Source organism: Psittacula echo, assembly GCF_963264785.1.
Source record: "Psittacula echo genome assembly, chromosome: 1".
Classification (NCBI taxonomy): domain Eukaryota; kingdom Metazoa; phylum Chordata; class Aves; order Psittaciformes; family Psittacidae; genus Psittacula; species Psittacula echo.
This window is the reverse complement of record NC_137735.1, coordinates 12,261,618-12,277,219: the sequence shown is the minus strand read 5'-3', so window position 1 is coordinate 12,277,219 and position 15,602 is coordinate 12,261,618. Positions and strand designations below refer to the sequence as shown.

Here is a 15,602-nt window from a genome sequence, read left to right as displayed (position 1 = left end):
CTTCATAGAAGAAAGGAGCCACTGCTGGTTTTGTTTTGTCTGTTCAATTTCTTTTTAGTTTAGGGAAGAATAACTTTGTCTGCCACCTTAGTAAACATTTACCTCATAGCCTTTATCCACTTTGATTCAATATGAATTTAGGCAGAAAACATTTAGCTTTTGTGATCATTATCTGCCATTACCTGCTCTGAGGTCTGTTAAACTTTACTGTATTGAACATTACTGGAATTAAGGTAGTAATTGCAATTCCTCTAAGAAATACGAAATACCAATTTCCGTGGATTTGCAGCTCAGTTCTAAGCATTCTGGATAAGAGACATTTAGCTACAGGCAGTTGTTTAATTTTTATTTGTTCTTTTCCTTTGGAGTAAAAAAACCCTCAAACATCATCATCTTCTGAAACTATAAAACAAACAGGTTGTTTTGGAGGTTGACTGATTTCCCCCTCCCCTTTTCATTTTTGTCCATGCCTCTACCCCTCTTCTAGTTCAGTGGGACGAACTCTTTTCTCTAGTCTGTCAGTGTGAAATAACTGAGAATCACTGCAAAGTTAAATGGTAATTAATCATTAAAGACAGATGCAGAGGAATGTATCTATAATGCATTGATTTGTGGGGAGAGGAGAAAGTTGCTTTCGGTTGGGTTTGTTTTGTTTTGTTTTTTCTTAAGAAATACTTAGCAGCTGGTCTTGATTTTAGACAGATCCATTCTGCAATCTTGAGACTAAGCTGCTTCTTAGTCATAATAGCACTCCTGGGTGTGGCGAGTTAGGTATTCAGTCTGCAGATCTCACCAGCCTTGTTCACGTTAGCTGGTCCTGCACAGCCACAGACTGTTCGTATACTTTGCTCTGAGAAAATAAAAGTAAAAAGGAAGGGCAGCCCTAGGTACCAAAACAGAGACTTGCCTGAGCTGTGATCAAAGACCCTGCACGTTTTCCTGAGCTATTTCTCTTAAGGCACTGGGGAGTAAATATTTCTTGGGGACTGACAGTTCTCCAAATAGCTTAACCTGCTGAGAAAATGGACAGTGCTTGAGTTGGATAGGAACCAAGGAACTGAACTGACGTGTTTAAGCATCTGTTTTCCCCTTCCTGGTCCATGCGTTTCTCTAGTAGCACACTTAATGCCTTTTTATTTTATTCATGGGGAATTCACATTATTTCCAGTATCTGATGGTTCTTATTTCTTCACCGTCATTCTCTATGTCCTTTATATCCATACTCTGGACCTCTTACTTATTTTGTTCAAAATATTTTTTATTATCTTGTGCTTTAGTGCACTTGATTAAAAGTTGTATGTGTTACATCTCCTCCCTGAGAAATGCACTTCAGGCTGCTTGTGTCCTGACTTGGGGAAGGGAGAGGGAAGCTACAAAAAATATCACTTCAGGTAGATTGCTGTCTGTTTATTGCCTCAGAGATTTAAGGTCCACCTTCTCTGTGTTAGGGAGTATGGAGGGGACTTGATTTCTTTCCCTGCTGCTAGAGAATTAATGCCCTTGAAATTGCACAGGTTTCTGAGCTGCATGGTTTGTGATAGAGGTAGGAAATCTCCGGATTGAGTTAACAACTCCCAGCACAGAACTTCAACACTTATAATTACTTTGCTCGTATAGCAATAATAACGATGCTGTATTAATTAACAAATACTGTAATGCCAGCTTATTTTAAGTCTCTGAAAGAAAGCCTGAGCCATCTTGATCTGTATTTTTCCTATGTTGTGCACAAGAGTTTTCACTGGGATACCATTCATGTGTTTGACTGTTGCAAGTCAGATTTTAGTTGAAATAAACTTCTGTTTCCTTATTTTGACACTCTTCTTGAAGAAATGTCACTCTTTTTCCCACTGGGAGAAAGAAAGTGTATTGGAGTATTGGCAGGGAAAAATCCCATAAACCTTGATCAGCTTTTGACATGCTTCTGTCTTCAGGAGATGGCTGAGTAATCTTGAATGAATGTTTTATTCATTTTCCTGTGCCTACAAAATGAACTTCTACAAGCCTATTTCGTGGGCTGGATTGAAAGCATCTTTTCCCCTTCTGCTTGCTGCTGAAAACTACAGGCCTAATGGCCAATCTAAGATAATAGGATTGGGAGAGGTTAGAATATTATTTCTGAGCTGATGAAAAGATTTCCCCTCCTCCCCAAAGTGGGGGAATTCAAGGAGTTGAATGTTGTTCTAGCTGTATGGGTGATATATTTTTCCTGTGGCCTTTAATCTTGTAAAATTCTTGAAAAATACAATATTTCTAAAAAAACCCTCAAATATATGTATGTGGTTATGGGTTGACATAACAGGTCTGAGGTCATTTCCAGTAGTTGACTTTCTCCTTTACATTGGGAGTGAACTTTTGCTTTAAGAAATGTCTATTCAGAGAGATCTTCAGAAGTGCAACTTCCCACTACAGGATAAAAGTATTAAGTATAACCCTAGCTGTTCTCTTTGAGTAGTCTCATGTCCCTTATAACTTGGCATTTAATGTCATACATTTGTCCAACTATGTGCATTTTGTGGAAAACATAGTGCGGTTGTTTCTCCTGTGCAAGGAATATATGAGACTTTTGCAAATACTGGTTATATCAAAATCCTATCCTTCCCTTCAGGAAAGAAATTTCTAGATCTGATTTACTTTTAATATGTTTAGAATGGGCTTAATCCAGATTCCCATTAGTTTAAATAGACTTTGGATCAGACTCAAAATAAATGCACGGATATGGAAGGGTGAGGAGGGAGCAAGAAAAATATCCATTTGCTAATAACATGGAACTGAAAAATTGCCATTGGTTTGGGCTGTAGCCTCTCTGCTCTGGTTATTAGTGCCTTTCTGTCATAGCATCAGCGAAGCCCCAAACTCAAGAAAAACAATTTTCGAGAATTAAAGGTTCAGATTTTTTTTCTTTCTTTTTTTGGGATAAGGTAATTTCCATAAGAAAAAGACTCTTGAGTTGTAAACAGAGAAGCTATGCTCTGAGTTCCAGAAACAGAATATAAATAGAGACAGGCATTTACAGTACAAATATAGAACAAACTCATTAGAAGAAAACATTGAAAAATAAATAGCAGTTCCAGAGAGATGCTCAGTATAATGGACAACAGTAAATGTTCTGTACACTGTACAGAAGTTTTCACTATTTAATAGTATTAAGTTCTGTAATAAAGGACCTTGACATGAAATACATCAGTCATACATGCCACTTGGAAGAAATTAAATGATCTGGGGTTTTCACTGATTACAAAAGTAGTCTGCTGCACCTTCTGAGATTAAATGTAGTTGCATGAGTTTCTTCTAACTTTTTCCTCTAATTTCCATTTGTTCCTTGGCAGAAAGGCAGGTAAGAGAAAAAATAATTTTTCCCATGTTGAAAATGTTGACTCTTTGGCAGAGTTTATATTATGTGTCATATAGGACATCTGTGGTAGAGGAGCACATAACTGTACTTAAGACCTAGCTCTGTGAAGTGCTGATGCATTGCTCTAAGTCATGGGTACCAGTGTTAGGGTAAGTAGTCTTGAACAGATGCAAGACATGGGTCTGGGAACATCATGTTTTGGAAAAGAAGATCCTTAAGCTTAGTGGCACACAGAATTTACATCATGTCTGTTTGTCCTGCTTCTCTGTTTGTCCTCTTCTTATATGCTGTTTTTTGCTCTGTCTGGACTTCTTCCACAATTTATTTAAGCATGGATTCATCCAGTCTTTCTAAGAGGGTCAAGCTTGAAGGGTAGGTCATCCAGCATGATAAATCAATAGGAGGAAAGAAAAACAAACTTCTGAAGGACTGTTCACATACAGATAGGCGAAACTTATCTCCAGAGGGATCTGTCTCTGTCTCTAGAGGCTGGTACATCCTAAGTTAGATGGGATAAATCACAGTGATACATCTCTGCCTCCATTTCCCAACTGTAAAATAGATGGTACTACTATGTTATGTTAAGGGGATGTGAGAAGCCTGAAATTACTGCATTTCAGAAAACAGCCATGGAAAGTGGTGTAAGCATTAGAGTTCAGAAGTGCTGTAGGCATGAATTAAAAATATTTTGCTTTAAAGTCTTCTGCTGATTAACTGTTGTTACCTGTCCTTGTATCTATGAAGACAGAAAAGTAACATGAAGAAAGAAGTTCTTAATATATATCTGAAACAATCTGGGATCACAGGGGGAGAGACCAAGCATGAAAGATATCAGTCTTTGAGGGGGAGAATTTCACATTAAGACTTTGTTACTAGAACTCCTTTGCAGCCCTAGCCATGGCCTGCTAAGTGCTGACATACAGAAACTGTCTCCAGTTCTCCAGTTCTTCCTGTTGAATGCTCAGGTCCTTGCTGGAGTAAAATAAAGAAATACAGATCTAATTTATCAGGATCTACAGTCTTTTCCTGCTTGTATCTACTTGTTCTGGAGGTCATTTAAAATGTATTAGAGGTTTAAGATTGGAATGCGAGGCTAATTTGAAACCTGGCTCTAAGGTGACCCATTGTGTTAATATTCTCCATACTGGTTAAAATAAAGCATAGTGTCCTGTGTGACAAGATGGCATTAGGTAGGGATCCAAAATGACAGCATTGCCTGATGAATTAGCTGTTTCTTTTCACAGATAATGCTGTGTAATTCCACTTAGCTTTACTGGCCCTGCGGCTCTTAAATTAATGAACACCTAGGACAGAAGCGGGGTGAGGAAGTACAGAAAGCTGGCGAAAAGTCAGTGCTCACAGATTGGAAACCTCCTGGTTTGGCTTTGGACTGAACGTGGAGAACTCTCCAGCACTCCCCTGGCCCTTTCCAGTGTTTTCTTTGACATATTTGGCCCCTGACCAATTTTCCCAACTGCTCCCAAGCCTTTTCTAATAGTCTCCTAACCCAGTTGGATGTTCCCTCAGCTCTTTTACGCTCTTTCCATTGGCACAGATACGAAGTTCTGCTGCTTCAGGGATAATGTTGAAGATAAATGTGCTTTCATCCTTCTTCCTCTCAGAGGGGGTCATTCCCAGTATTTTACAGTAGCTGAATTCTGTTAATGTCATTTGAGATGTTCCAAATCTATTCTGAATGTGTCCACAGGGAGCAGACAGGCTTGGCATTTGAGAAGGAATGGTCCCTTGTCAAACCATACGAGGGACAGTGTGTGAGTACTTCTGCTGAAATTAATTATTTTAGCAAGATAAGTAGAGATTAAATGGTTAAAATGAAAGGCAGATGTAGAGAGACCAACTTCCACGCAGTAAAAGGATGAAGAGGAGGTGGCATTTGGCCTAGTCTGTCCCTGCATGAAGCTACACAGCAAATAGTCCTTGTTTGGAGAGACACCTTGGCCCACCCCATTGAGGGGGGTGGCAATTGTGTTGTGGGAATAAAGGACCTTTTGTTGACTGTGGTGTGTTATTCTTGGGTAATCTCCTGAATATTTTTCTTTTGCTCCTTCTCCCCTGCCCCCTTCTTCTTTTGTGTTGGTTTTGGTTTTGTTTTGTCTTTGGAATAAGGGGTGTTAAAATACCCCCGAGTATTTTAATGTTCAATACAACACTCTCTATTGCAAAAGGTGTGAAACAAGTTTTGCATCTGCCCCTGCTATGTCTCTGGTCTTCTGACTAAAATCTTAATCAGCATCACTCTGTTGCTATAGTACAACTGCCTTCAACTTCAGCATGTTTGCCCTGGCAGTATGCCCTTCAGGAAGGAGTGTGCTTTTGTCCCTTCGGTAGATCATATGGACATGTTTATCTTATTTATAAAGAACGAATTCAGGTCTTACAATATTCACAAAATATAAAGTCCAGTCCTTAGTCATTATACGAAGGATATTAAACATTGGGATTCTTTGGATGATCTTGATGTAGCTTTAAAGTCGTTGCTCCCATGTACAGTCTTATAAAGCCTCCTTATGATATGTAATTAGGTCTTATTTGAACACCATGAACCATTCTCAGAAATAATTAAATGTAATTTTGAGGTCAGTGTAGATTGATGCAGCTTCTGATAAATATGTTATCTGGTACAATGATATTTAATCCTGTGGTTCTGGTGAAGACAGAGCAGCTGTGAGGGAGAGTATCCAGTATGAACATATCTGCCAACAGCCCTGCGTCAAATGAGCAGTCTTCCCAGCTTGTGGTATCCTCTACAGATGTTTCCATGTGTCTTGCATAATAATTTCTCTTTTGAAATAAAGAACATAATTATTTTTATATGGTTATTTCAAAAATAATAAAAAAAAGCTCTGACTTTGAAAAAGGATTTAGTGATGCAGATTGGACGCTTGCTTTGAATTTCTGTGCTATTGGGCAGTAACGCTTTATGATAGACTGGGAATATTTCACAAACAGCATTTTAAATTTTATCTTACTTCTCAGGTAGAGAATAGCTCTGTAACTGATGACCAAGGTGATCTGCCTATCCATAGCGTTGGATTCCTGAAATATCCAGAAGAGAGTAAAGATGTTTTAAATATGTCTTTTAGGGATGACAGCTCAGTTTCCTCTTGAATTTTCGTCAGAATGGAAAAGAATATTCAGACAATAGATTTGCTTCTGCAAGAATGATTGTTAATTCAATTTAGAATACATTATTAGAGGAGATAAGTACTGCTAGTCTGTATTTCAGAAAAATTTACAATTAGGAGTCAAGCCAGAGCAGGAAAACAAATATTCTTGCCTCATGCTTTAGAAATTTATTCTCTTGGCATGTTTGCAGATGTGGTTTCAAGAGCTTGTCAAATGCTATGTTAAATATTTAAACCTAAAAAATATTCCAGTTATGTGGAAAAGGCAATGGAAGAGAACTGAAGATTTTTGTGTCAGAGGTGACATTGGTTTGGGCTCTTTGAAAAAGAATAGGAAGTTTAATAGAACAAGTAGTTAAAATGTTAGACACTGTTTCCTAAGCTACAGATTTAAGCTAGAGTTTTGGGTCTAGTAATTCAGCAGCCTTCAACTGAATTCCTGTTTGCTTGAGCGAGCTCTGCATTTGCAGGGTGCCCAAAAATTTCAAAGCTATATCTAATGATTATAGAAATAAGCAACACCATGAGTATGTTGGGGTAGCAGCATTCCACATTGGCTGAACAATTTTACACACGCTTTGATTTTTTGAGGAATGACCATTAAAAGTTACAAACACATTAGTTTCTGTCATGCTGTACCACCTAGAAGCCTGTGCTTACCTAAGCAGCCAACAGCTACAAACTAAAGTAAAAGCCTAACTCCCTGAATTGCAAATTACTGAAGACTGGAAAAAGTATTTGGGAAGCATCTTCACTTATACGCTTCCCCCATTATTATACTTCTGTGTTTTTTGTTTGCCAGTGGTCTAGATTGATCTGTGATAAGAACCAATGTGGCTACCTCCAGCCATATGGTGTGCGCTCTCTCTTTCTCTGTTAAATACAATTGAAATCAGTCAGTGGATTTGGAATTATAAGTTAGGGATGAACAGCCAAAACCACACATATATATATGTGTATATATATATATATATAGAGAGAGAGAGAGAGTGCATATGCAGTGTCATCACATAAATATAATATTCTTAGGAGCTTGCACTGAAAATCTTACATCAGTTCATGATGTGAAAACTTCTTTTTCTGAACTTGAACTATAGACTCTTGAAGGGAGTAGATTGTCTTTTTGTTCTGTGTTTGTACAGTGCTAACTGAATATAATCCTGTTCTGAGCTAGATAGTGGATTAACTGTCCTGGATGTCTTAAAGTTACTTTTCTGTATAAATGCTTGCAGGGTCAATGTGTATAGTACTCCATTTAAGATGGTTTTGAATCCGGAAGCAATTGCAGCTGCCACTTTCAAGACTATGCACTTACTCAACTCTTCTGGATAGAAATACCTCTTAGAGAATGGGAATTGAGCCATTATTGTGTCTTACCTTGAGTTATGAACAAATTTGCTGCACAGAATTATTACTAATGCTTAAGACAAGTGCATTGGTCCGGTCAGTGACTTCATACACAGTAAGTTCTCTCTTCTCCCAATACAATTTAGTTGGAAGAACTATAAATCAAATTCTTTAAGTCTTTCATGTTAAGTCATGGGTTGCTTTTATGAACTTTATTGCCAGAGAGGAGTAGAAGCTTATGCAGTGAATTCTTAATAGCTTTAGTAATGGTCTAAATGTCTCCTTTTTCACTTTTCATCATAATGCTGCAGCAGAGTAAACCTAAATGCTCTTGTTTTTTCACTTACAGTGTAATCAAATTATTACGAAGTCGTTAATAGTATTATGGCAGTTAGTCCATATAATAGACTTGTGGTAATATAGCTTAATATTAACAGTCTGTTGGTTTTACTTTTCTTGTAAGAGCCTTTGTTTTAAATAATGAATATAAAAACTAATGTTGACCTTAGCATGATGATTGAAGAGCCTGCTGCTGCAAAAGGGGAAATGGCTTAAGGGATTGGAGCAGTAGGTGGTTGCCTATAATTTGCCAGAGAGTTTTTTGATTATTAGTTGTCAATAAAGCTTTGGAAGTACAGGGAGTGGTGGTGATGAATTAATAGGCTGTGCTTAGAACATCTTGATCTCCCTGAAATAGTTACAGTTTACAATGAAATACTTATAGTTTAATAAGCTGAAAAAGTGACTTAGGTTGTGTTCTTGAACAAAACAGCAGCTTATGCTCCGGTCACAGACAGTGTTAAGTACCTGCTCAAGTGACTGTCATAAACACTTCTCTTGATTTCAGTGGGTTCATTCACATGAATTAAATTAAACAGATGCTAAAAAGTTTGCAGGAACTTGGGTCTGTCTGAGCAGAGTATTTTCTTGGTAGCTCTGGCTACCCACAAGTATTTACAGCATGCTCTCACCTTCTAATAAACTTGTGGAAACACAGAAACTTGCAATCAGAACTTGCAATCATGCATTTGAAAGTACGAGTGTCTTGCTATTGAAGTTCTGCATAGGTGCCAAAAAAAAAAATTACTTCAAATCACAAATGGCAGGGGTCAAATAAAGCTTAATCTGTAAGAATCTCCACGTAGATAGCAAAAGAGAGATCTCTGCTAAGAAATGTCCATGAAAGAAAACATCATGGAGGGAGCATGGAGGAAAAAGGGGGGAAATTTTTCCAGAAGTCAATGTTTAGGAAAAAAAAAAAGGCTTATAGCAAAATCTTCACAGAAAAAGAAAAAGAAAAAAAACCCCAAAGATAGAATATAAACACCAGGGAAAGTGATTGATCTCGAATTCGTTCCTTTTTCCTTTCTCGCCCCTCTTAGCTGACATGGTGATGAAAAGAGAGGATTAAAATGGGCTTCTTTAAAGCCAATTTCTTATTAGGAAATGATTAAAAGCACATTGTGTCTCTTAAAGTGAAGTTTTGCTCTTTTTTGGCCCAGCCTTGCTGCAAAACATTTTCAGAAGAAAGCAAGAGAAAAGGAGAGGGGAAAAACGTAGATCCTTGTAACTTTTAATAATTCATGGATAATATCTGTGGAATTTTCCATTTGTTTTCTATGTCCAGCGTTCACTGGAAACCCAGTGTACTCATGAAGACAGGTCTACATCCAGAGTGGATTTTTGGGTCAGAAACTGCTACAAATCTTTTGTTTGGAGAACTGTTTTGAACTAACACTACCATAACAGTTGAGAATGCACCCAGGCAGGAACTAAACTATGGAAGCAGGGGAATGGCATGGGGGAATTTAAGATAATCTTTGTGCACCACCACTTTCCCCACTGCCTCCCAGAAAAGAAAGGTACACAAAACAGAATTACAGTTATTACCTCTGCTGAAAACTTCCAATGCACATTGCATATGACTTTTTGGAATCCTAAGGGATTTATCTTCTATACCTTTGCCTATCTGGAGAATTGCTGGCCAGCTCTGGCTTTATAGAGAGGTCAAGGGCTTTAGTAATGAAGCAAGTACTACAGCACTAATTTTGTGACAAAAGCTTTTCCCTTTTTGATTTTAAATCAGTGTGGTGTGACATGGTTTGTGGTATGCCTGCCATGTAGTAACAAAATAAAACAATTTATTGGAAAGAAAAGGGTGAAAATACTGTCTCCCAAATTCTGTGCAGGGGACCTGACAGAGAACTGGAGTAAGATGCTCTGTTTATTCTTTTGTTCCTGAAGGTGCAGTGGTCTGTCACCTTGCTGCAAAGGGGCAGAGGATGCTGAGATCAGAGTAGGTGGTAGAAAAGTAATCAGAAAGCTGTGAGGTGCAATACAGACTGCTCCTAAGATAAGTCTGTGATTCTCAAATACAGAGCAAGGGATTTGTTCCAGACATCCATGTCTTTGTTTTCAATCAAAATATGTATGCATTTTCACTTTTATTTACTTTAAAAAAACCCCAAACAACCAAAATTCTGCAAAGAAGTAATGCCTAGGGACTTTTGTTTCAGGGCAGTGAAAGCAGAAGGGATACAGTTCTTAAGTGTATTTGTCCAGAAGCACCATCAAGTGTTCATTGATCCCTAGCATACAACAATGACTTACTGTTGCCACCTCCACTGACACACTCTGGGGACTAACTCAAAGAACTGTGGGTGAATTTAAGATGAAAAAGTTAAGAATGGCTTCACAAGTCTCCTCAGAAAACAGGAATTTGGATGGACAGGGAGATCTCTAGGTAACCCTATAAATTCATCTTTAAATAAAGAATCTGGTAAATCTAATTCTCCTCCACTTCCTGTGTTTATTCTAGCTATAAAATCTAGCTTTGTGAAATTATTTTAGCTATCCTTGTCTGATGGTAGTGTGAGCTGGTTAAGAATCATTGTTACTATGATTATTGTTCTGTTGCTATTGTGGTTCAAGCCTCTCCCTGTCTACAGGCCACCCAAGCGCTTTCACTAGGACAGCCATGTGTATGAACTACTGGCTTCCATCCAACCTGTAAAATGCTTGTAATTATGGAGTCCCATTGAAATGAAATCAGTGAAACAGGGCTCTGCTCTTAAAAATGATGCGCAGAATCCAGAGATCCTGCAAACTGTTACTTCTTTATTATGAAAAGATTCCTTCTGTTCTTTGGATCTGTTTATTAATTGAGAAATACCCTGTTGTTGTTAGCAGAATTACCTGAAAAGATGCCTACAATCCAAAGGGCAGTACGGTAAAATCTGTTCAATAGCTGACCTACATTTTCTGGGTACTGGGACGAAATCCGCTGGCACAGTTGAAATAGTGGTCAGCCCCCAGGCAGCCTCATGCTTCTTAAGTTGACACAGGATTCTGGTAACAGTGTTTAAGAATTAAAAGATGGCTCATTATGGTTCGGGTTTTTGTTTTTTTGTTCTCCCCACTGAGAAATTCTCCCTACTTGTGAAATGCAAAATAAAGAATTTTAATTTTTAAATTAATTTACCAGCCTAATTAGAAAATGCTGTCATGTGTTTTTTCAGAGCTCTGACACAGATTAAGGCACCAATCCTGCAGTATATGTAAGACATCTTACTGCTTACGACTCTCCCCAGTGAGAGGTAATCTGCAGTTACCTGAAAGCCCTTGATTTGAAGTGTGTGGAACAGCAGCAGTGAGGAGGTGATCCTACCCCTCTACTCTCCTCTTGTGAGGCCCCACTTGGAACGTTGTGTGCAGTTCTGGTGTCCTCAACATAAAAAGGACATGGAACTGTTGGAACAAGTCCAGAGGAGGGCCACGAGGATGATCAGGGGACTGGAGCACCTCCCGTATGAAGACAGGCTGAGAAAGTTGGGGCTGCTCAGCCTGGAGAAGAGAAGGCTGCGTGGAGACCTCATAGCAGCCTTCCAGTGTCTGTAGGGGGCTACAAGGATGCTGGGGAGGGACTCGTCACCAGGAACTTTAGTGACAGGACAAGGGGTAACGGGTTCAAACTTAAACAGGGGAAGTTCAGGTTATATATAAGGAAAAAGTTCTTTACCATGAGGGTGGTGAGGCACTGGAATGGGTTGCCCAGTGAAGCGGTAAATGCTCCATCCCTGGTGGTGTTCAAGGCCAGGTTGGACAGAGCTTGGGTGACATGGTTTAGTGTGAGGTGCCCTGCCCATGGCAGGGGGTTGGAACTAGATGATCTCAAGGTCCTTTCCAACCCAAACATTCTGTGATGACTTGATGGACTGTGGGTACCAAGCAGTACAGTGAGCCCTCCCCTGCTTCCTGAAAGTCTGTCTTACAAGAGGTGCTGAGGTACAGAAATGGTTTATCTGGAAGGTGCTTTGTTTCTGTTTTCATAGGGATTAAGTTCAAGGCAGGTGGATTGAGAGTAACCAAATAGGTGGTTTTGTGTGTGCTAGTAACCAGTTTAATTCAGGAATGTAACATCAGGCTTACCCTGTGGCAGGGTTGTTCCAATACACATTGCTGAAAATCATCTGAATTTTAAAAGTAGAATGTACAGGGATGAAAAAAGTTGGCTCACTAAGGTCAGGATTCAGTCTCCAGTTCTGCATGAATATAAGGAAACAAAGTGTAATCTCTTATATCTCTCATTGTTTTCTTTAAAAAAACCCAAACCTCCCAGGTCAATTTTTGTGGCTTCAGAGGAATTGCAATTGTTCAGAAAAGCACGGTCTGAAACTTTTTCCTTAATAATTGGAGCCAGTAGATGCTCCCAGTAGCGAAGTTTCTTTCTTTTTCTCCTTAATTGCAAGCTCCAGCAGAAAGCTGTAGTTAAGACACAGACAATAGAATAAATAGCTGACCTGATGGAGCGTGCTTGGGCTGTAGCCAGGAATCTCATCAGTGGATGCTCTTTCCTTTGGGAAATGGTTCTTTCTCTTGGCTTAGTAAGTCTTGTAGTAACCTATTTAAAAATAAAAGATTTTTTCTTTTTTCTTGTTTTATTTTAAACCAAATCTTTATTTTTATAACTTATCAAATTCCAACAGAGTGGTTTGGTAGACTGTAACTCTTTTAAGAATAGGAGAAAATACTACTATTTGTGAATTATAGATTGGTTCTGCTTTTAGTTATATCAATATGCATGCCAGAATACGTGTTCTGAATTTATTAGATTTAGATAACCCTGAGTGAGACTGATATTATAACTCGGTTCTGTAAAATGTTGGGTTATTTCCAAAGTGCCATGTATATAGTACCCATGGTCTAGAATTCTCTCACAAGCTCCAGCGTACAGAGGCTGCAGCATAAATTTATCATCAGCATATTAATTATCTGAATAATCAAAGTGAATGCCTACAGTTGCTGTTTGCTGGAGACTTCATCTGGTGGTCAGGGGCAGAGGAAGTGCCAGCTAAATAACAGCTTGCTCCAACCTGTTGGAGACTGATGTTGACCCCACATTAAAGAAAGCCAACAGCTGTGCACGGGACCAGAGGCTCTTCCTTTTCTACTCCTGTGGGGTTGCTATGGGAATGTGGGTATAAGAACCATTAATAAGGACTGGCAGCAAGTGAAGGAAATCTGGTTTAAATGATCTAAATATAAACCATAGCGTTCAGCTTGGCATACCAGTCACAGACTGGTGCTATATGCTGTTTGACCAGTGAATTTGTTAGATGTAGAGCAAATGGAAAGTGTCTCTTCTTGACTCTTCTTCGTGACCGAAGATGTTTTATTGATAAAATTTCTTTATATATGTTGTTGGCTGTAGGTGACATAGATGAGTAATTTACAGAGCACAGAGCTGGGTCTTGAAGGAAAAAGAAAAGTGATTCTTCTAGGAACAAAAAATGACAGATATGAAAGTTGCATTTCTGATCTTGGAGAGAGGACCAGAGCTCATTTTCTGCCTGAATTTATTATCTGGATAATCAAAGTTAATCACTGTTTTTTTAACACTTTGGATTAAAAAAAATTGTCTGTAGCTGTTCAAGAGAGTTGCCTCCTAAATTTAAACTAGCAACCAGATTGGTCCTTCCTGCTGAGAAAGTTATACAAATTGCTTGGGGGCTGTCATGTGGTGGTGGGATTTATGTGGCTATTCCAACTCCACTGCTCATGTGAAACGGGCAATCTTTCACAAAGTCACCAGGTTTGCAGAAAACTTCAAGTGCTGAAATCACTCTTCTCAGAGAAAGGAAAAACCCCACTCTCTTTAGACTGATAAGAGGTAAAAAATAAAGTGAAATACAATTCAGATTTTTAGGAGACTCACTTCTGGGTTCACCAGAATAATGCTGCCCATGATCTACTTCTGTTTCTTATGTCAGTTTGCATATATAAATGTATTTGTTCTCATTTTCTTTTAGGTGATCCTGATCCTTACCAAGTATTATCATACTGACATGGGGAAGGTGCTGGAGAGCTCTTTGTGGAGGTAAGTTCTCTGCTTTCCTTGTAGCCTTCCTCACTTTCTGTTCTCAGAACAGATCTGTGCCTTTTTTTCCTTTCCAAACTGCTGCTGAGTTGAGTTGGTAGCTGATTGATTTTAATAGATCAAGATTACTCACATTGTCATTAGCTCTTACTCCTTCTCTTCCTTAAATGCAATTCCCGAAGTTCAATAACAGTTTGAGGTGGGTTTTAGCAGTGGAGACAAACAATGCTAGACAGTATAAGATAACTTCCTAATCCCACTTTGCAAGATGCTATTCTTTTTATTTCCTTAGAAATTTTGCATCAAAATTACATAAAAACTTAGGAATACTTATTGTGCTGGGTTGTGTCTGTTGGGGGATCTTGGTGCCTTTGGGTACTGTATTGAGGTTAGTAAATAATCCTGATTTGGAAGTGGTCATGATTGTCTGGATGAAACATAATACCAATGCAGGTTATATTGTGTTTCACAAGAACTGGGAATATGTAGTAATCCAAATAAATGTCTAAATTGATTCTCATTTCCTTAACATTCATGAATTAGGAGATCAGTATGCCTGTTCCCTGTGTGTGCGCAAATTGCATGCTGAGGCGTATAACAGCACAAACCCAGGGCTAGGATAAGCTTATATTATAGTAGTCATAGTGGTTACCTTATCATGTGTTAATTTGGTTGTGCTAAGTAGACTTTTGTGCTCTGATTTTCTGTGTACCTGTATAAGTCTTCCACCACAAATTTTTGCTAGACCCATCATGTGCGCTTCAAAAGTGACAGTATTTCACTGTTACTGATAAACATAATATTGCTCCAGTATTTGCTATGGTAGTTTTGCTCGGTTATCTGTAGCAGTAGAAACATTCTGTCGGGGTATCTTAATGGCTGTTGTAAATGACAGCAGACTTACTTAAGAAGTCTCATGTGAAATTGTTATGTAGCCCATAAGCTTAAGGTCGAGAAACAAACGAGTTATCTAATACCTTGTGGCTTAGGTATTTGTAAGCTTAATACTTCTCAAGAGCTTGTATGGGGGCTCAACCTTCATCTGTGTGTAAGGAGCTTTACAGAAACAATCCGAGCAAAGAAATAGGCAAGGGAATAGGGAGCAAAAGTCTGAGACCAGGACATGCTGCATGCCAGCCTTGTTACTTGTGAAGGAGGCTGCACCCTGTAGGATCTCTCAGAGTGATAGTTTACTTTGCAATACCTTGTTGTAATACTGGTGGCTGAGTAGTGCTGTCTGTCCACGGGCAGTGGTCCATGCAGCACAAGGGTATTTTCAAGTAAAAAAGAAAGTTTTATTTATTAAAAAAGGGTGTTCAAAGGAAGTAAGAACAAATGGAGACTGCCTGCTATTGACTCAGGATTAGCCTTTTTGGGGCTA

At 38.7% G+C, this 15,602-nt stretch overlaps 1 protein-coding gene across 1 annotated transcript in view; it reads left to right on the top strand.

The window, feature by feature from the left end:
* The window catches only part of SORCS2 (sortilin related VPS10 domain containing receptor 2), a gene marked incomplete at both ends in the record, with an annotated part of 556,540 nt that overhangs the window by 172,680 nt on the left and 368,258 nt on the right, over positions 1 to 15,602 (top strand). Inside the window, one exon of the mRNA XM_080638949.1 lies at positions 14,154 to 14,221. Within this exon, the coding sequence (XP_080495075.1) occupies positions 14,154 to 14,221 (68 nt within the window). The remainder of the gene's footprint in view (positions 1 to 14,153; positions 14,222 to 15,602) is intronic.